Source organism: Lipophrys pholis (genome assembly GCF_963383615.2).
Source record: "Lipophrys pholis genome assembly, chromosome: 1".
In the NCBI taxonomy this organism is placed as follows: domain Eukaryota; kingdom Metazoa; phylum Chordata; class Actinopteri; order Blenniiformes; family Blenniidae; genus Lipophrys; species Lipophrys pholis.
Genome location: NC_137635.1, coordinates 55,421,429 through 55,441,389, shown reverse-complemented (window position 1 = coordinate 55,441,389; position 19,961 = coordinate 55,421,429). Strand labels below are relative to the sequence as shown.

The 19,961-nt window shown below is 51.4% G+C and overlaps 2 protein-coding genes across 2 annotated transcripts in view; one reads left to right on the top strand and one right to left on the bottom strand.

Moving 5' to 3' along the window:
* Positions 1–467: 467 nt before the first annotated feature.
* tmie (transmembrane inner ear) lies at positions 468–7,838 on the top strand. The gene is made up of 4 exons (XM_080474973.1): positions 468–611; positions 2,343–2,460; positions 3,886–4,035; positions 7,433–7,838. Exons 1-4 carry the CDS (start codon positions 534–536, stop codon positions 7,759–7,761), a joined length of 675 nt encoding a protein of 224 aa, XP_080331099.1. The 5' UTR covers positions 468–533; the 3' UTR covers positions 7,762–7,838.
* pth1r (parathyroid hormone 1 receptor) overlaps positions 7,833–19,961 on the bottom strand; it is a 31,885-nt gene continuing 19,756 nt past the window's right edge. The window contains exons 3-13 of the mRNA XM_080474961.1: positions 17,558–17,668; positions 16,535–16,656; positions 14,865–14,959; positions 13,993–14,179; positions 12,852–13,005; positions 12,490–12,550; positions 12,033–12,099; positions 11,460–11,554; positions 10,967–11,108; positions 10,824–10,865; positions 7,833–10,747 (exon numbers count right to left, since the gene is read on the bottom strand). Of these exons, the coding sequence (XP_080331087.1) occupies positions 10,394–10,747; positions 10,824–10,865; positions 10,967–11,108; positions 11,460–11,554; positions 12,033–12,099; positions 12,490–12,550; positions 12,852–13,005; positions 13,993–14,179; positions 14,865–14,959; positions 16,535–16,656; positions 17,558–17,668 (1,430 nt within the window). The 3' untranslated portion in view covers positions 7,833–10,393. The remainder of the gene's footprint in view (positions 10,748–10,823; positions 10,866–10,966; positions 11,109–11,459; positions 11,555–12,032; positions 12,100–12,489; positions 12,551–12,851; positions 13,006–13,992; positions 14,180–14,864; positions 14,960–16,534; positions 16,657–17,557; positions 17,669–19,961) is intronic.

Here is a 19,961-nt window from a genome sequence, read left to right as displayed (position 1 = left end):
TTTAATTAATTCATGCCGGCTGGCTGCAGGGCTGCAGCCTCCACCTCCTCCACCTCCTCCACCTCCTCCACCGCCCGGCCATGGGAGGAAACCTGCAGCAGCACCGCCTGGATGCCCAGCTCCCCGCTCCGGAACACTGCTGACACAGGAGGAGGAGGTGCAGGAGGAGAGAGGAAGAGCGGGAGGAGGAGGAGAGGAGGAGGAGAGAGGAGGAGCGGGAGGAAGAGGAGCAGGAGGAGAGAGGAGGAGGAGGACAGGAGGACAGAGGAGGAGGAGAGAGGAGGAGAGGAGAGGGAGAGAGGAGGAGCAGGAGAGAGGAGGAGTGGGAGGAGAGAGGAGGAGGAGGACAGGAGGACAGAGGAGGAGGAGGAGGAGAGAGGAGCAGGAGGAGAGAGGAGGAGCAGGAGAGAGGAGGAGCAGGAGGAGAGAGGAGCAGGAGGAGAGAGGAGGAGCAGGAGGAGAGAGGAGGAGCGGGAGGAGAGAGGAGGAGCAGGAGGAGGAGGCAGGAGGACGCAGGCGCAGACACAGGAGAGATGATGGGACGTCCACTTCTGCTCCTGCTGCTTTGTCACTGCTGCTCCTTGGTCTTTTCCCAGATCCCCGACCCGGAGGTAAGACTCATCCCACACATCACCACCTCCTCCTCCGTCTCCTCCGTCTCCTCCGTCTCCTCCGCCTCCTCCGTCTCCTCTGTCTCCTCCGTCTCCTCCGTCTCCTCCGTCTCCTCCGCCCGTTACAGGAAGAAGCTCCAGCAGATGAGCTATGGTCTTTGTTCTCTGTTGTTTACCTCCTGAGCGGAGCAGGAAACCGTCCAGGATCAGAGCCAGTGTGTCGGGTGGTTCTACTGAGACCATCAACACTCACATCAGAGGACTCTCTCTCTCTCTCTCTGTCTCTCTCTCTCTGTCTCTCTCTCTCTCTCTCTCTCTCACTCTCTCACTCACTCTCTCACCCTCTCTCTCCCTCTCCCTCTCACTCTCTCCCTCTCCCTCTCACTCTCTCACTCACCCTCTCACTCTCTCTCTCACTCTCTCACTCACTCACACCAGCTTCCTCCTTGAGGGAGGAGGGGAATCGGCCTTGATAGTCCTGGTCAGAGACTAGTTCCCAGTGGGACGGGTGTGAGGAGACGTCAGGGAAGGACAGAGTCTCCGTTCTAACATCCACCTCCAGGAGAAATAGAAAGACAGTCCAGCCTTCAGCGTCGGGACGTCTGAGGGAATCTGAATGGACATCAGATTTGTTTTGGGTCAGGACGTCTTCGTCTGTCTCTCGTCCTTCAGTCTCTGGTCTCCATGCTGCTCCTAATCTGTGGCCATTTTCTAGGGTTCCAGCAGAGCTCTGAACTTCTCCAAGTTGGTTTCCATTCCTCGTAAACGCTGAAGAGTCCCGTCCTGCGTCCTCTGAGTTGGTTTATCACATGAGTGTGAGGGTCCTGCAGTCCTGCAGTCCTGCTGTCCCTCAGGGACGATTGGCAGCCGTCCCAATGCAGCTGCCAGCGTCTTCTCCTCTATAGATCAGGAACCCAGCAGCTCCAATCAGCAGCAGACCTGTTCTCATCAATCCTATTATGTACAGGTCTACCACGTCCTCCATGGAAAGAATGGACGGACACATGGACCTCAGCTGTCCCAGGAGTCCAACGTGTATCCGGCAGCAAACGTCTCATCAGGACATGTGGGCTGTCCCTTGCCTGATCATCTTGTCGTGACAATGTCGAGAGACCAGCTGATCAATTCTGTGGTTCTGGTTCGGTTCGGATGTAAAGAGAGGTTCTAGTTAGATTCTGACACGGGACAGACAAGACAGGAGCAGCAAGCAGGGAAGACGAGGGAGGACAGGAGAGAGAAGGGACCGCCTTCGCTGAGTGACGGAAGAAGAAAAGGACGAAGCATTGTCGTGTAAAAGAGGCCTGGAACCTTCTCCAGGATCACCTCCAGGACCTTCTCCAGGACCTTCTCCAGGATCACCTCCAGGATCTTCTCCAGGATCACCTCCAGGATCTTCTTCAGGATCACCTCCAGGATCACCTCCAGGATCACCTCCAGGATCACCTCCAGGACCTTCTCCAGGACCTTCTCCAGGACCTTCTCCAGGACCTTCTCCAGGATTAACAAAGCGCTCTGAGTTTGTGCCGTTTGTTCCAACTGGGGGAAACTTTTGTCATGGTTGTTTGAATCGGTTCACTCTGACTGGACCATCTCTGTGTCACACCCGCTCCCCATGTGTGACCTTTGACCCCCAACCGCTAACCAGGGTGATGATGTCACTGCAGCATGTGACCTATCAGTGTGCTCCTGGTAGATCAGATAAACAAAATGTTTGTTGTTGTTTTCTTGCAGCTTTTACCAACAGACCCCCCCAAGAAGCCCGACCCCGTGACCTCGGAGACCGTCGTGTTCTGGGGGCTTCGGCTGTGGCAAGTCATCGGTATCTTCTCCGTGTTCGTGTTGGCTGTGGGTCAGTTAATCCTCTTAATCCAGACTAGCTGTGGGTCAGTTAATCCTCTTAATCCAGACTAGCTGTGGGTCAGTTAATCCTCTTAATCCAGACTAGCTGTGGGTCAGTTAATCCTCCTAATCCAGACTAGCTGTGGGTCAACTAATCCTCCTAATCCAGACTAGCTGTGGGTCAGTTAATCCTCCTAATCCAGACTAGCTGTGGGTCAACTAATCCTCCTAATCCAGACTAGCTGTGGGTCAGTTAATCCTCTTAATCCAAACTAGCTGTGGGTCAGTTAATCCTCTTAATCCAGACTAGCTGTGGGTCAGTTAATCCTCCTAATCCAGACTAGCTGTGGGTCAGTTAATCCTCCTAATCCAGACTAGCTGTGGGTCAACTAATCCTCCTAATCCAGACTAGCTGTGGGTCAGTTAATCCTCCTATTCTAGACTAGCTGTGGGTCAGTTAATCCTCTTAATCCAGACTAGCTGTGGGTCAGTTAATCCTCTTAATCCAGACTAGCCTTGAGTCAGTTAATCCTCTTAATCCAGACTAGCCTTGAGTCAGTTAATCCTCTTAATTCAGACTAGCTGTGTGTCAGTTAATCCTCCTAATCCAGACTAGCTGTGGGTCAATTAATCCTCCTAATCCAGACTAGCTGTGGGTCAGTTAATCCTCCTAATCCAGACTAGCTGTGGGTCAACTAATCCTCCTAATCCAGACTAGCTGTGGGTCAGTTAATCCTCTTAATCCAGACTAGCTGTGGGTCAGTTAATCCTCTTAATCCAGACTAGCTGTGGGTCAGTTAATCCTCCTAATCCAGACTAGCTGTGGGTCAGTTAATCCTCCTAATCCAGACTAGCTGTGGGTCAACTAATCCTCCTAATCCAGACTAGCTGTGGGTCAGTTAATCCTCCTATTCTAGACTAGCTGTGGGTCAGTTAATCCTCTTAATCCAGACTAGCTGTGGGTCAGTTAATCCTCTTAATCCAGACTAGCCTTGAGTCAGTTAATCCTCTTAATCCAGACTAGCCTTGAGTCAGTTAATCCTCTTAATTCAGACTAGCTGTGTGTCAGTTAATCCTCCTAATCCAGACTAGCTGTGGGTCAATTAATCCTCCTAATCCAGACTAGCTGTGGGTCAGTTAATCCTCCTAATCCAGACTAGCTGTGGGTCAGTTAATCCTCTTAATTCAGACTAGCTGTGTGTCAGTTAATCCTCCTAATCCAGACTAGCCGTGGGTCAATTAATCCTCTTAATCCAGACTAGCCTTGAGTCAGTTAATCCTCTTAATTCAGACCAGCTGTGTGTCAGTTAATCCTCCTAATCCAGACTAGCTGTGGGTCAATTAATCCTCCTAATCCAGACTAGCTGTGAGTCAGTTAATCTGTGTGTGTCTTCCTGATATAATCTGTTGATCTGTTAATCCCGTCCTCCCTCAGTCATCACGCTCTGCTGCATCTTTAAATGTCGCATCCCGAGGACCAAGAAGGAGATCGAGGCTCGTCACGCTCAGCGGCAGGCGGCCAAGAAATATGCAAACACTCTGGAGACGGTGCCGCCGCTCAGCGAGCTCACCGAGATCCCCGGGTGTAAGTCACCTGACTCACTCTTCATCACCCAGTCACATGCTCTTCATCACTGACATCTTCATCACCCAGTCACATACTCTTCATCACTGACATCTTCATCACCCAGTCACATGCTCTTCATCACTGACATCTTCATCACCCAGTCACATGCTCTTCATCACTGACATCTTCATCACCCAGTCACATACTCTTCATCACTGACATCTTCATCACCCAGTCACATGCTCTTCATCACTGACATCTTCATCACCCAGTCACATGCTCTTCATCACTGACATCTTCATCACCCAGTCACATGCTCTTCATCACTGACATCTTCATCACCCAGTCACATGCTCTTCATCACTAAGTCAAGACTAACTATACTCTTTTTTGTCACTCCTCTTCTTCCTCTTCTTCCTCTTCTTCCTCCCCTTCCTCCCCCTCCTCCTCCTCCTCCTCCTCCTCTTCCTCTTCCTCTTCCTCCTCCTCCTCCAGCTGAAGTTCCTGCTCTGCACACAGTGAGTGATCAGGTTCAGTCTCAGAGAGGCTCAGAGGAGGTGTCAGAGCCACTCCTCCTGCAGGAGTCCTGATAATCGCTCCTCCTCCTCCTCCTCCTCTTCCTCCTCCTCCTCCTCCTCCTTCTCCTCCAGACACTTCGCTGAATGTTTTTGAGGATTTGTCGTTTTCTCCTCCATGTTTAACTTCTTTAAAGTTTAGATCTACAGAACTACAACTAACTTCTGTAGAAGATTAAATCTTCTCACTTCACTACTCCTCCCTGCTCCTCTCTGCTCCTCACTGCTCCTCACTACTCCTCCCTGCTCCTCTCTGCACCTCACTACTCCTCCCTACTCCTCTCTGCTCCTCACTACTCCTCCCTGCTCCTCTCTGCACCTCACTACTCCTCCCTGCTCCTCCCTGCTCCTCCCTGCTCCTCACTACTCCTCCCTACTCCTCCCTGCTCCTCTCTGCACCTCACTACTCCTCCCTACTCCTCTCTGCTCCTCACTACTCCTCCCTACTCCTCTCTGCTCCTCTCTGCTCCTCACTACTCCTCCCTACTCCTCTCTGCTCCTCACTACTCCTCCCTACTCCTCTCTGCACCTCACTACTCCTCCCTACTCCTCCCTGCTCCTCACTACTCCTCCCTACTCCTCCCTGCTCCTCTCTGCACCTCACTACTCCTCCCTACTCCTCTCTGCTCCTCACTACTCCTCCCTACTCCTCTCTGCTCCTCACTACTCCTCCCTACTCCTCTCTGCTCCTCACTACTCCTCCCTACTCCTCCCTGCACCTCACTACTCCTCCCTACTCCTCTCTGCACCTCACTACTCCTCCCTACTCCTCTCTGCTCCTCCCTGCTCCTCCCTACTCCTCTCTGCTCCTCTCTGCTCCTCACTACTCCTCTCTGCTCCTCCCTGCTCCTCACTACTCCTCCCTGCTCCTCACTACTCCTCACTACTCCTCCCTACTCCTCTCTGCTCCTCTCTGCTCCTCACTACTCCTCTCTGCTCCTCCCTGCTCCTCCCTACTCCTCTCTGCTCCTCTCTGCTCCTCACTACTCCTCTCTGCTCCTCCCTGCTCCTCCCTGCTCCTCTCTCTGCTGACCCTAACCCTAACTGATTCTGAAGAACCTGAATAAAATGATCTTTGAATACAACTTCCTGGGTCTTCCTCATCTCCTCCTCTTCCTCATCTTCTCCTCTTCTTCATCTTCTCTTGTCTACAGAGTGACATGAGCAACAGAATCAGAGAGAAACAAACTCTGATATTTCAACACCTGCCAGTTTGAATCTGCTCTCCTCTTGTCCGTCTTTCCACATCAGTTAATCCCTCAGATTAACTCAATAATCACTCAGATTAACTCAGTAAACACTCAGATTAATTTGTTAATCCCAGTTTTTATTCTGCCAGTCACACCTTGTGTTTTTAGCCTGATGACACTTTAAACTCAACCTCAAACCTTCATGCCATCGATCAACTGGGATTAACACAGATTATCAGGTGTGTGTGTGTGTGTGTGTGTGTGTGTGTGTGTGTGTGTGTGTGTGTACACAAAGCCCAGCCTTGATCCTGGAGTTTAAACAAGGTCCAGATTAACATCCAACCTTCCCATTGTTTCTAAAATCCTAGACGAGGTAGTTTCAGTCTCTGTTTGTGTTCAAACCAAACATCAGAGAGTTTCAGTCGTTTTAAAGATTCATCGCAGCACAGAGACACTCTGATCAATGTTATTGATCATCTTCTCATGGCCTCAGACACAGGACTGCTCTCTTGTGATAATACTAATAAGAACAACAATAATAAGAATAGTCATGTTGACAGGTTTTAAAGGAGAGGTGCTCGGTACAATCAGCCATGTTGGAGCAGGGAGACATGAAAACCTGCAGCGCTGCAGGTTGTGTTCCTGTGTTTGACACCAGCACAGTAAAGCAACACAAAACAACATAACTTACACTTCCTGTATTTAGGGTGGAGTCGGCAACAGATCCAGATGTCTGCTGAAGCCTGCGTCGTGTGGGATCGTGTTATGGAAGCAGTCCTCCGTCATGCTGCAGCACACACTAAACTTTGGGAAGATTCATTGATAAAATTCCATCAGAAACCAAACTGGGTCCTCGAGGCTCAGAGGAAGGGAGTGAAACCTGCCTTCTGTCCTCCTGCCTTCACACCACGTCTGCCCCTGGTGGTGACCAGAGGAACCTGCGCCTGAGTTCAGAGGGCCTCAACCTGTGGGAGGGTCAAAGGAGGATCCACCGCCAGAGCGATTGGTTAATATCCCAACTGATGTCATGAGGGGAACCTCTCTGACTCGCTCGTTAGGGTTCACGTTTACTAAAAAGTGGAGCAGGCAGGCAAGACAGGCAAGGCAGGCAAGGCAGATGAGAGACGCGCTTCACTTCTGGGGCGTCATACACACGGGACGAATATTCTACTGCCAGAAAACCATTAGAAAGTTAATTGATCATAACAGGGCCAATTCAATGGAGTGAAGAACGAGCCAATCAGCACCATCGGTGGTGCAGAAGTGAGGGAGCAGTGAGGCCCTGCAGGACCAGGGACCAGCCTGGTTTAAACCGTCCCGCTGGTCCCTGCAGGACCAGAGACCAGCCTGGTTTAAACCGTCCCGCTGGTCCCTGCAGGACCAGAGACCAGCCTGGTTTAAACCGTCCCGCTGGTCCCTGCAGGACCAGAGACCAGCCTGGTTTAAACCGTCCCACTGGTCCCTGCAGGACCAGAGACCAGCCTGGTTTAAACCGTCCCGCTGGTCCCTGCAGGACCAGGGACCAGCCTGGTTTAAACCGTCCCGCTGGTCCCTGCAGGACCAGAGACCAGCCTGGTTTAAACCGTCCCGCTGGCTTTAAAGTGAAGTATTGAACCTGTCAACCTGCAGCTTCTCCTCTCTTCTCCACAGCTGCCAAACCTGAAGACAACGAGCAGGTTTCCACCGTCTCCGGGAAGGTGGAGGCCGAGAAAGGAGAGAAGAGCAAGGAGGGCAAGAAGGAGGGCAAGAAGGAGGGCAAAGGTGCCAAAGAGGGGAAAGGGGAAGAAAAGGAGCCCCCAGCGAAGAAGAAGGGTGAAAAGGGAGAGAAAGGAGGATCAGTGAAAGAGACGGGGGGAGGGAAAGGGAAGAAAGCTGCAGAGAAAGGAGATAGAGGAGATAGAGGAGATAAAGGAGATAGAGGAGATAGAGGAGATAGAGGAGATAGAGGAGATAGAGGAGCTAAAAAAGCTCCAAAGTGAGAATATTTTACACTTCTGACACTTTTCTACACATTTGTACCGTCATGAAAATAAAGTGGCTTTTTTCTCAGAATCAGAGATTTTTTATTGTTTATTGATAAAAAGCAGGAGGAGAAGCAATAAGAGATGTTTCCACCAGAACCGGAGGCGTCCCGCCGCCGCGCTCCAGCATCCTGGCTGCACATAAATTAAAACAGAGTCGCACGACACCAAAACAACACCGTGGAGCGGATTACATTCACAATCAGATTACAGCCAATTAAAGTGCTCGGACCAACATTTCCTGTGTTTATGTGTCAGAGTCACAACACCACCAGGCAGGAAGCAGATTTTCACTGTTTCCTGTTTGTCATTGTGGTCATTGTTTCTCTGCGTTGTGATTGTAGAGCGTCGTGTTGATGTCACTGTGTTGGGATTATCATTGTGGCGTGTTCATGTTGTGCTGCCATCGTTCTTAGAGTCGTCTTGGTGACCTCATGGTGGTGTACTTCACGTCTGTCGTCTGTGTTGTTGTAGACGTTGTCATGGTGTCGTCTTCTTTGTATTTGCTGTCGCTGTAATCATGTTTGTTTAAACTGTATTTGTTGGTGGTTGGTGATGTTTTAATATTCTAGTTTGGGTCTTCAGGGCTCACTGCTGGTCTCTGATTGAAGTCACTGTTGCTGCTGTGTGATTGTGACTGTAGTCGTACAGTCGTACAGTCGTACAGTTTCTTTCCACCAACTCAAGTCAATTCAGTTTTAAGGCTTTTCCATGACGAGTTAGTACCTGATACCAGCTGCTTCCCGACCAGAACCTCCTCACCGCGGCTCCCAGTGCCGAGCCCAGCTGGAAACGTCGTGAGGGCAGACGGCGTGATATCACTAGACGGGTACAGAGCGGCTCGTTTATGAGCGTTAACCCGCCATTTTTAAAACCCGACGGTTCAGGAGCTGACTGGAGCGACTACCCAACCAGAGGATTGAGGAGCCAGAGCGACCAGAGGATTCAGAAGCCAGAGCGACCAGCCAACCAGAGGATGTTCACCCATGGATACCACCGGACAGTGAAGCAGTGACGGGAAAAGCTCTGCTGACTCCGCCTACACCGAGGGAGCACCATATTGAAATGGAAAACGACCGGAACCGAGTCCAGTTAGTCCAGTCCAGTCAGTCTACTCCAGTCCAGTCCAGTTAGTCCAGTCCAGTCAGTCTACTCCAGTCCAGTCCAGTCGTGCCAGAACTGTCATGGAAAAGCAACATCAGTCTTTGTTGTTATTGTTCAAGTCGTTGTTGTTATTGACCTTTCAGCCGTCATGGCCGACTGGCCTCTCGGCCCTGTGGATCAAAATGTTCTGTTCTTTTGGGACTTTTAGTGTTTTTAAGACGTTTTGAGAAAGAAGTGAAAAAAAAAAAAGAATTTGTGGAAACTTGCACACAAACATTGAGAAAGGCGAAACAACCGATTGAGGCGAGAGGTTTGTGTCTGGAGGTCAGCAGGTTCCCACTGCCAACAGTGATCAATGGTCAGTGACCTGATCCAGGACCTGGTCAAGGACCTGATCCAGGGTTCCACCATCCTTGAATGAGCTGGTGAGGAATGACAGTGAAGGTCCTCGTTTCCAGTAGCTGCTCAATGAAAACCAAGCCGGACCTCAGTCCTGGACTTTTCTTCCACTCTGAGTCCCCAAAGCTAAAAACTGTAAACAATATGAAAAATAAAAGCTTTACTCGGGCAGAACGTTTGGTCCTGGAACATCAAACCTGCTGAGGAAGTGTCACAGTTCAGAGATGATCCTTCAACAGTGTTGCTTCAGTGACGGAGGACGATTGGACAGCCACACCTTCCCTGCGAGACGTTTCTGAGGACCAACAGTTCTCCTCTTTGGTTTGGCAGGAAGTGATCTGACGATGGGAATGCCCTCGGCTGTTTGACACTATTTACAACGTCAACGACCGACAATAAACACACAAACAAGTACATGGAACTCACACCAAACACTGTCAGCTCACGATTCTAATGTAAACATAGTGACTAGTCCATACATCCAGAGCGGCTCCACGCCGGAGCGTCTCCGTGTCCTTCATCCCTTCATTCCTTCAGCTGATGGAGGAACCGCCGCCATCTGTTCCGTGTGAGGAACGGATCATACATTCATTAACGGTTCAGAAGGTTCATCACGACTCCAGAGGACTTCAATACCTGAGAACTTCCTGTTCACACCTGCAGCTGGAGGCAGAGCGGCGTGCGGTACCAGAACGCTGCAAGGTACCAGAGCGGCGTGCGGTACCAGAACGCTGCAAGGTACCAGAGCGGCGTGCGGTACCAGAACACTGCAAGGTACCAGAGCGGCGTGCGGTACCGGAGAGGCGTGTGGTACCAGAACATTGTGCGGTACCAGAACATTGTGCGGTACCAGAGCGGCGTGCGGTACCAGTTCGGTAGCAGGACCGAACCTGAGACCTACTGCTCAGGGTCGGAGCTCACAGTGGCTGGAAATGACTGGGAGTCTGTTTCTTCTTGCCGAGTCACCAGAGCTTCATCCACCAACATGGCCGCCACCAGCCGCTCTGCTCCAGCCTCGTCTGTCCATAACGTTCAGCCGTCACAGGACAAGCTTTTCCTTTGCTCCTTGGCGGCGGCACACGAGGTGTCACATGACCGTCTCCCTCTCCTCCTCCACCACGGGAGAAGGTTTGTGGACCTCGCCGGGCCGGGCAGGCTCCTCGTCGGGAGCATGGAGCTCCTGTCCGGAAGACGGGACGGAGTTCTCCGACATGGAGCCGTTCTTCACGTACCCCGGCAGGTTCCTGTGGCCGTTGACGGGCGCCGGCGCCAGCCGGGTGGTAAGGTGCAGCGCCAGCGGCCCTCTGGCCGTCACGTTGGTCACGCTGGTGTGCGACACCATGGGGCCATAGCTGTAGGTGTTGCTGCCGCTGCGAGCCTTCCTCTTGAAGTCCAGAGCCAGAGTCCTCCTGCTCCATGACTTCTTGATCTCAGCCTGAACCTTGGAGGGACAAAGAAATCAGGCGTGAGAAGTTCAGCAGCTTCAGCTTCAGGAAAGCTGCAGGAACAGGTCCTACCTCTCCGTTACAGAAGCAGTAGATGATGGCCACCAGGAAGCCCTGAGGAGAAGAAAGACTGAACTCAGTGACTGTCAGCGCGGTGGAAGACCTCCAGCTGTGCGCTGAGGTTTGGTCTTGGCGTTACCGAGGCTCTGCTCTACCTGGAAGGAGTTGAAGAGCATCTCGTAGTGCATCTGGATGAGCCATGGCACCCCGGACACCTCCGTGTACGGCATGGCGTTGAAGATGATGTAGTGGACTCCAAACAGCGGCATCAGCACCAGCGTGGACTTCAGCAGCTTCCTGTCACCACAAAACATCTCTGACATCACAGAGGGACACGTCTGCTTCTCCACATCCACTGGTTCTTCTTCACTGCTTCACAAACAGAGTCACTCGACATGTTCTACATGGTGTCTGATGGAGTCTGATGGAGTCATGAGAGTCTGATGGAGTCTGATGGAGTCTGATGGAGTCATGAGAGTCTGATGGAGCCTGATGGAGCCTGATGGAGCCTGATGGAGCCTGATGGAGTCTGATGGAGCCTGATGGAGTCATGAGAGTCTGATGGAGTCAGATCGCACCCAAGGTGTCAGCCTTGTTTCTGGTGAAGCTGTTTTTGGGACAGGCGGCGTGCTGGGTGGAGGCCCGTACCTGTACTGCTGCCTGGTGTCGCACCGCCCAGCGTTGGTTTCTCGCAGTTTGGTCGCCAAGACTCTGATGATGTTCAGAAATAAGACGAAATTGACCTGAGGAGGAAATAGCAACAGCTGATTGGGCGTAATGGCAGTGATTACAGTCAGACGGAGGTTTGAACACAGGTGCAGCCAAACGCAGTCGTTTGGCTGGCAGCAGGAAGCGGCAGCAGGGAGCGGCAGCAGCAGGAGGGAGCAGGGAGCGGCAGCAGGGAGCGGCAGCAGGACGCAGCAGCAGCAGGACGTAGCAGCAGCAGGGAGCAGCAGCAGCAGGACGTAGCAGCAGCAGGGAGCAGCAGCAGCAGGACGCAGCAGCAGCAGGGAGCGGCAGCAGCAGGAGGGAGCAGGGAGCGGCAGCAGGAGGCAGCAGGAAGCGGCAGCAGGAGGCAGCAGGGAGCGGCAGCAGGACGCAGCAGCAGCAGGGCGCAGCAGCAGCAGGACGTAGCAGCAGCAGGGAGCAGCAGCAGCAGGACGTAGCAGCAGCAGGGAGCAGCAGCAGCAGGACGTAGCAGCAGCAGGGAGCAGGACTCACCACGACCGCCACCAGGATGGGAACCTGATAGATCCACTTCAGATTGCCGGCACTCAGGTCCCAACACCTGCAGCAGGTGGAGAGAGGCAGGTCAGCAGGCGGTCTCCACCAGGAGGCGTAGTAACATGTGATTATGGAGGATGGAGCTTTTCATCTCACTGTCAAACTGTTTCACCCTGAAGCTTTCTCAGACTTTTAGATCTGGATCCTCTGTGATTCTTTCTGCTGGATTTCTCTTTGATTGGAGCTCATTGTGATTTCTTACTGATGGACTCTTTGTGATCTGTCCGACTCGAGAGTCCCTGATTTCTTTTTTTCCAATTGAAGTCGATGCTTTATTTGTTTTTATCATGTGTACGAGGCGTGTTGTTGACAGAGAAGTCGAGTCTGGGTTTTCCCTCCGTCTCCAGCGAGTCCTGCAGACAGAAGACCCTGTCCTCAGAGATTAAAGACTCACTCAGTGTCAGCAAACGTTGCTCGTACGGTGGCCCAGATGGTCACGAACACGGCGGGGACGCCTGCAGACGGAGACAGAGACACTTCAGTCAGCGTTTGGTCTGAGAGTCGCGGTGTGATGACCCCCTGGTGGTGGGACTGGAGTGAACACCCCCTGGTGGTGGAATTGAGCAGTACAGCATCCACATTGTATGCGCTGTGCTTCAGTGAGTAATACGCACAGTGTGTACAATGCAGGTCCTGTGAGACCCACAGTCCTTCTCACTAATGACACCTTCTAATAAGTCGTCTCAGAGCATCGGGATCACGTCCACAGCTTACGATGTAATCACAATAGTGTCAAGTGAAGGAAGACAATCTCACCCCATCCAATCAGGGTGAATCCCCACAGGTACTTCCTGTCGGAGAAGAAGGTCATGAAGATGAGGCTGTGCAGGTACAGCCCCTCCACCAGGATCCAGTAGTAATTGGTTGCCAAGAAGTACATGAACAAGGTCACCACCACCTTACAGCTGATCTGGACACAAGTATGGGAGAGGAGGAAGATATGAATTCATCTCACACGTTTCCCTGATTAGAAGCACGGCGAGCTTCTGCTTCTGCTTCAAACATGAAACGCACCCTGACCTTTAGTGAACACAGCCACTGATAGAGATCTGCTCTTTAACAGTTAAATGTCATTAAACTGAGCAGCGGGACGCGGCGGGACGCGGCGGGACGCGGCGGGACGCGGCGGGACGCGGCGGGACGCGGCGGGACGCATCATGATGTCAAATCTCCGCTGGACTTCCTTCACATGTTCTCTCGTCGTTTGTCCTCCACCTGAAGGTTTTCCTTTTTAAAGAGGCTTTTATCTCTTTATTTGAGGTGTTTGTGTTCTTGTAGTACTTTGAGATTTAAAAAAAAAAAAAAAAAAGTGCTTTAGAAATAAAATGTATTATTTTTATTATTATTATGATCTGATTCTGATATTCTTAACAAATATATGACCCTTCAATTTGAAGTCTTTTCTTTCATTCAAAGAACTTCCTGGATGATCAGGAACTCTCGCTCCATGTTTGGTGTTTCCACTTTATACAAGTTCCTAGTTCCAGTCTTTTTGTTGACAAAAGTCAAATTCTACCAGACACCTTCGTCTTTCTGCACAGCTTCATCACATCTTCCCAGGTAGTTTGGGAAATCGGAGGCCAAGATATCATTAATAGTTGTATTTACAAAGTTCCAGAAGGATTTTACTTTACAACAGCAGCAGAAAACGTGTGTCTGGTTTCCTTCTTGACGACCACGGCGCCTCCAGCTGGTAGACGGGTTTTAGTGAGGGGTTCTGAAGAACCTCGTCACGTTCTGCCATCAAACTGCCTCCATGTGTGTGTGAGCCGGTGTCTCAGTGTGTCTCTGCAGTGTGTGTTCAGTGGAAGTGTGTGTCCTCAACACGCGTCCCAAACCGTCCAGAGTCCAGTCAGTTCTGGTCTGAAGGAAACAGTCCTCCACAGTGAAGACTTACAAACTGAGCTTTGTTCGCTGGAGGAGCTTCGGTGATGGACTTCAGGTCTTCGACGGTGACGCGCTCCATGTTCTCCAGAGCCGATCCAGAGTACAGAACCACGTCTTTGACGAAGATGCTGACGGCTCGCAGCATGTAGGAGACGAACAGGTGCATGTGGATGTAGTTCCTGGTGCAGTGCAGCCGCCTGGAGGAGAGGCGGAGCAACATGGAATCAACCAATCAGAGACGCTCTCTCTCTCTCACACACACACACACACACACACACACACACACACACACACACACACACACACACACACACACACACACACACACACACAGACAGACAGACAGACAGACAGACAGACAGACAGACAGACAGACAGACAGACAGACAGACAGACAGACAGGCACACACACACACACACACACACACACACACACACACACACACACACACACACACACTGTAACAGTGTTCTGGGTGTAAAACCTCATTACTGAGTTTTGACAGCGCCCCCCAGAGGACTATTGATGGAGGAAAACTAATCTCAGACGCTTCCCTGGTGAAAAGTCCTGAACATGAACAGGATCTATCATTTCTTGTGGTGGAGAAGTTAGTGTGGTGACGTGTTGACGGGTTAGTGGGTCAAAGGTCTGACCCCTGACGGACCCCAGTAGGCCTCAGCTTCAGACACAGCTCGGCCTCCTGCTGTGACGCTTCAGAGAAAGTTCTAGAAACACAAGGTGACCTTTGGTTTGCTTCTGAAATCAGCATAAGGAAGCAGAGCAGCTAAACCCTAACCCTGTGTTAGTGCTGCTCTGCAACACACTCCTGTCCAGACTGGTCTCCGCTGGACTCCTCACTGGGAGTACTTTCTAATACTCACCGGAAGTATCCGAGTATGACCACGGCCACCATGAGCGAGCCGAGCGAGATGGAGTACCCCACAGTGTAGATGAGGTACAGCCGGTGGAAGACTTCCTGTTGAGATGAAGCATGAATCATGTAAGAAGAACAAACTGCTAGAACACAGCTTCACTTTGATCCTCCCTGGAACCAGCGCCGTACAGGACGCCATACAGTACGCCGTACAGGACGCCGTACAGGACGCCGTACAGGACGCCGTACAGGACGCCGTACAGGAGGTCGTACAGGAGGTCGTACAGGAGGTCGTACAGGACGCCGTACAGGACGCCGTACAGTACGCCGTACGGTACGCCGTACAGGAGGTCGTACAGGACGCCGTACAGGACGCCGTACAGGAGGTCGTACAGGAGGTCGTACAGGACGCCGTACAGGACGCCGTACAGTACGCCGTACGGTACGCCGTACAGGATGCCATACAGGATGCCGTACAGGACGCCGTACAGGACGCCGTACGGTACGCCATACAGGACGCCGTACAGGAGGCCGTACAGGAGGCCGTACAGGAGGCCGTACCGGACGCCGTACAGGACGCCGTACAGGACGCCGTACAGGAGGCCGTACAGGACGCCGTACAGGACGCCGTACAGGACGCCGTACAGGAGGCCGTACAGGAGGCCGTACAGGAGGCCGTACAGGACGCCGTACAGGACGCCGTACAGGACGCCGTACAGGACGCCGTACAGGACGCCGTACAGGACGCCGTACCGGACGCCGTACAGGAGGCAATACAGGACGCCGTACAGGATGCTACTCGCCGCCGCCGCTCGACTTCCTGCACCTTCGAGGTGCTGAAATCAAATATTCTCTCTCATGAAATGTTGAACAGGACCAGAGCTTTTACATAATGGATGAACACATTAATGGTGGGGTTGATTTAGGAAGAACCGGGCTTCAGGCGCCAGAATCAACCTGGAGAACCTTGTGATGAAGACGAGGAGCCGATGAAGGTCCCACCGACAAACAGTGCCAGTGAACGATGGAGCCTGAGGCGTGTTGTCATGACGACATCAGAACCAGGAAGCAAGCGCGCGCACACACACACACACACACACACACACACACACACACACACACACACACACACACACACACACACACCTCCATCGTGGATGTGTTGCATGTCTCTGCCCGTGACCTTTGACCCCTGTGATGTGCCGGCGCCACAGTCGAAGGTCTGTCAGCAGCTCTAATCACCGACCTCGCCGCCGCTCCCTGACAGGAAGTGATGACACGCAGCAGCTGCGGCGCTGCAGCTGCAGGTCCTGACACTCCAACCATTCATCAGATAAAACTTTTATACAGGATCAATATTTGAAGGAGCAGCACTTAATAAATAATTTACAATAAATAATAAATAACAGCTCAGCTGTCCTGTCTGAGGTCAAAGGTCGGACCGTCTCTGGAACGCTGCTCCCGTTTCTGAACGGCTGAAACACCTTTAATACCAGTGGCGGCGTAAACAGACATTCACACATTCACACCGTGGCGGCGGCGGCGGCAACACGAGGACGTCAGTCCATCCTCCTGATGCTGCCTGATGCTCGGTGCCTTGCTCACTGGCACTTGGACACGCGGAATCAAACCCACAACCACGGCCGGTTGGCCCCGGTGTGGGATGGAGCCTCTCACCTTCTCGTAGCTGTGGTTGTAATGGTACAGGAACTTGGCACACTCGTTGTAGTTCGCCCACGTCTTGTTGGCCGTGGCGAGTTCCCACGAGCCGTTGTTGTCACAGCGACGGTACACCTGACCTACAGTCAGAGGACACGTCAGGGAGGTCTGCTCCTCCTGCTGCTCCTCCCCCTCCTCCTGCTCCTCCTCCCCCTCCTCCTGCTGCTCTTCCTCCTCCTGCTCCTCCCCCTCCTCCTGCTCCTCCCCCCCCTCCTCCTGCTGCTCCTGCTCCCCCCCTCCTCCTCCTCCTGCTGCTCCTGCTCCCCCTCCTCCTCCTCCTCCTGCTGCTGCTCCTCCTCCTCCTCCTGCTGCTCTTCCTCCTCCTCCTGCTGCTCTTCCTCCTCCTGCTCCTCCCCCTCCTCCTGCTCCTCCCCCCCCTCCTCCTGCTGCTCCTGCTCCCCCCCTCCTCCTCCTCCTGCTGCTCCTGCTCCCCCTCCTCCTCCTCCTCCTGCTGCTGCTCCTCCTCCTCCCGCTCCTCCTCCTCCTTCTCCCCCTGCCCCTCCTCCTCCTGATGCTCCTCCTCTTCCTCCTCCTGCTGCTCCTCCTCCTCCTCCCCTCCTCCTCCCCTCGTCCTCCTCCTCCTCCTCCCCCTCCTCCTGCTGCTCCTGCTCCACCTCCTCCCCCTCCTCCTCCTGCTGCTCCTCCTCCTCCTCCTCCTCCCCCTCCTCCTGCTGCTCCTGCTCCACCTCCTCCCCCTCCTCCTCCTGCTGCTCCTCCTCCCGCTCCTCCTCCTCCTCCCCCTGATGCTCCTCCTCTTCCTCCTCCTGCTGCTCCTCCTCCTCCCCTCCCCTCCCCTCCTCCTCTCCGTCCCCCTCCCCTCCTCCTCCCCTCCTCCCTTCCTCCCCTCCCCTCCTCCCTTCCTCCCCTCCCCTCCTCCTCCTCCTCTCCGTCCCCCTCCCCTCCTCCTCCCCTCCCCTCCTCCTCCTCCTCTCCGTCCCCCTCCCCTCGTCCCCATGCCCCCCTCCCTCCCCAACTCCTCACCTTTGTGGTTGAAGTCGTAGATGTATTCTGGACAGGAAGTGGACACCAGTTTTCCCGGAGCTCCTTCGGGCCAGCAGACGATGCCGTCCCACTCCGGAGCACAGAAACCGTCTGGAAGGACAGAAACATTGATCCTGAGGATCTGATGGATTGATGGTGGCTGAAGCAGAGCGGCGCTCAGGGAGAACATGAAGCAGTTCAGAAGCTTCAGGACACAAAGACTCACAAACATCTTCAAAACAGATTTGTCCTTTTGTGGAACAATAATTGGTCATAAACCCAATTCTGAAGTCAAAGACACTTTACTGTAGTTTACGGCACTTCATGGTAGTTTACGGCACTTCATGGTAGTTTATGGCACTTCATGGTAGTTTACGGCACTTCATGGTAGTTTATGGCACTTCATGGTAGTTTACGGCACTTCATGGTAGTTTACGGCACTTCATGGTAGTTTATGGCACTTCATGGTAGTTTACGGCACTTCATGGTAGTTTATGGCACTTCATGGTAGTTTATGGAACTTCATGGTTCATGTAATTGTTTACTGTAGTTCAATGTAGTTTACTAGAATTTAATGTCTTTCATTCAAATTCATTTTATTGTACTGTAGTTTACTGTAGTTTAAAATAATTCACTGCAGATTACTGTAACAAAAGTTCCTTGTAAGTTGCTGTAATTCACAGTAATTGATTGGAGTCAGTTCTACTCTGCTGTAGTTTATTGTCTCTATTTTGCCGGAGTTTGTGACGATATATGTCAGTTCAGAGCGCCAGGCGGTAGAAGTACTTTACTTCATGGTAGAACTTTAATGTTGGAGCAGCTTGAACAGGTTTTCCTCTGGAAGATGAAGCCAAATGACCTTTCTATGTTTGGGGACGTTAGTCCTGAGCGCCGAGGCTACGTCACCTCCTCCACCATGGCGCCCATCAGATCTGCTCGCCACTGACTTCCTGTTTGATGTTCATCAGTCGGAGTTCAGCTCGGAGGGAAACGCTCCGACGGAGGGAGAAAACTCACTTCTCCACATTCCTCCTCCGGTTTGGCCTCGTTATTGGAAACATCTGCCCACTGCCACCACTAATAAGTACTTCTCCCTCTCCTGCTCTCCATCCTTCATTTTCTCCTTCCTGCAATCAAACGTCTTTTATTCTTTTATTCAGACAATTACAGAGCAGAGCGCGCACACACACACACACACACACACACACACACACACACACACACACACACACACACACACACACACACCCTGAAGCCGGAGCTATTTTTTCAGGCTGCAGCGTCGGAGGAATTGAACCCACATCCCTGCGCCGTGCGGCCGGCCAGCCGACCGTCTCCCTCTAGAAAACCTCGTCTTGAACTTTGTTTGTTCAGAAAACAAACATGAACAGAAACGAAACCACATCAGTCGGTTTTCTGGAGTCGTCGCTCTTCGTCTCCGGGAATATTTCAGAAAAGGCTCGTCTGTTTCAGGTTATTAACACATACTGCTTCGTCTTCGTCTTCATCTTCACCTTCGCCGTCATCGTCACCTTCACCTTCACCTCTGAGACCTTCCCTCGCAGCCCAAACACATTATCACGTTATTTCACATTTAAAATCTCATTTTCAGACATGAGAGATCGTTTGGCTTCTTTTAAAGGTCATCACTTATTTAAGTGTTGTTATTATTATTATTATTATTATTATTATTATTATGATCACTTATGTAATTATTATTATTATCACTTATGTAATTGTTATTATTATTATTATTATTATTATTATTATTATTATTATCATCATCATTATTATTATTATTATTATTATCACTTATGTAATTGTTATTATTATTATCATTATTATTATTATTATTATTATTATTATTATTATTATTATTATTATTACTTATTTTCAATCCTTGATTTTAAAGTACAAACTTAAATCTGGATTTCCTGCTGCATGGAGCCGTAAGTTCATCAGTTTGAATGAAACGTCTCCTCGGTGTTTGTCCTCCACTACTGGAGCTGCTCTAGTTTTGCAGGAAGAGAAAGACGGCGTCTCGCCGCCTCCAGCTTCAGGACAGGAAGTGAGGAGAACAACGTAACAGAGAAAAGCACTGCCATCAATATTAGATGAGAAGAACGAGTACTGCAGGTTTTTGGAAGTGAAGGATGTGTTTTACTGAGAGAGGATATATATATATATATAAATATATATATATTTATATATATATATATATATATAAATATGGTGAATAACGAATGAATTCTTTGTAAAAATCCAGAAGAAACTAGGTTGAAGGAAATAAGAGGAACTTTAGCTCAAACTGTTTCTGGAAGCAGCGGATGAAAACGATGAAGAACCTCTGTGGCTCCACTGAACTGAGAGAAATGAGGTAAACACCACTGGATGACCTTTGACC

Coding starts and splice junctions, on each gene's coding strand:
- tmie (XM_080474973.1), top strand. CDS start 534: ATGATGGGACGTCCACTTCTGCTCCTGCTGCTTTGTCACTGCTGCTCC. Junction 612..2,342: donor CCCAGATCCCCGACCCGGAG/GTAAGACTCATC, acceptor GTTTTCTTGCAG/CTTTTACCAACAGACCCCCC. Junction 4,036..7,432: donor GCTCACCGAGATCCCCGGGT/GTAAGTCACCTG, acceptor TCTTCTCCACAG/CTGCCAAACCTGAAGACAAC.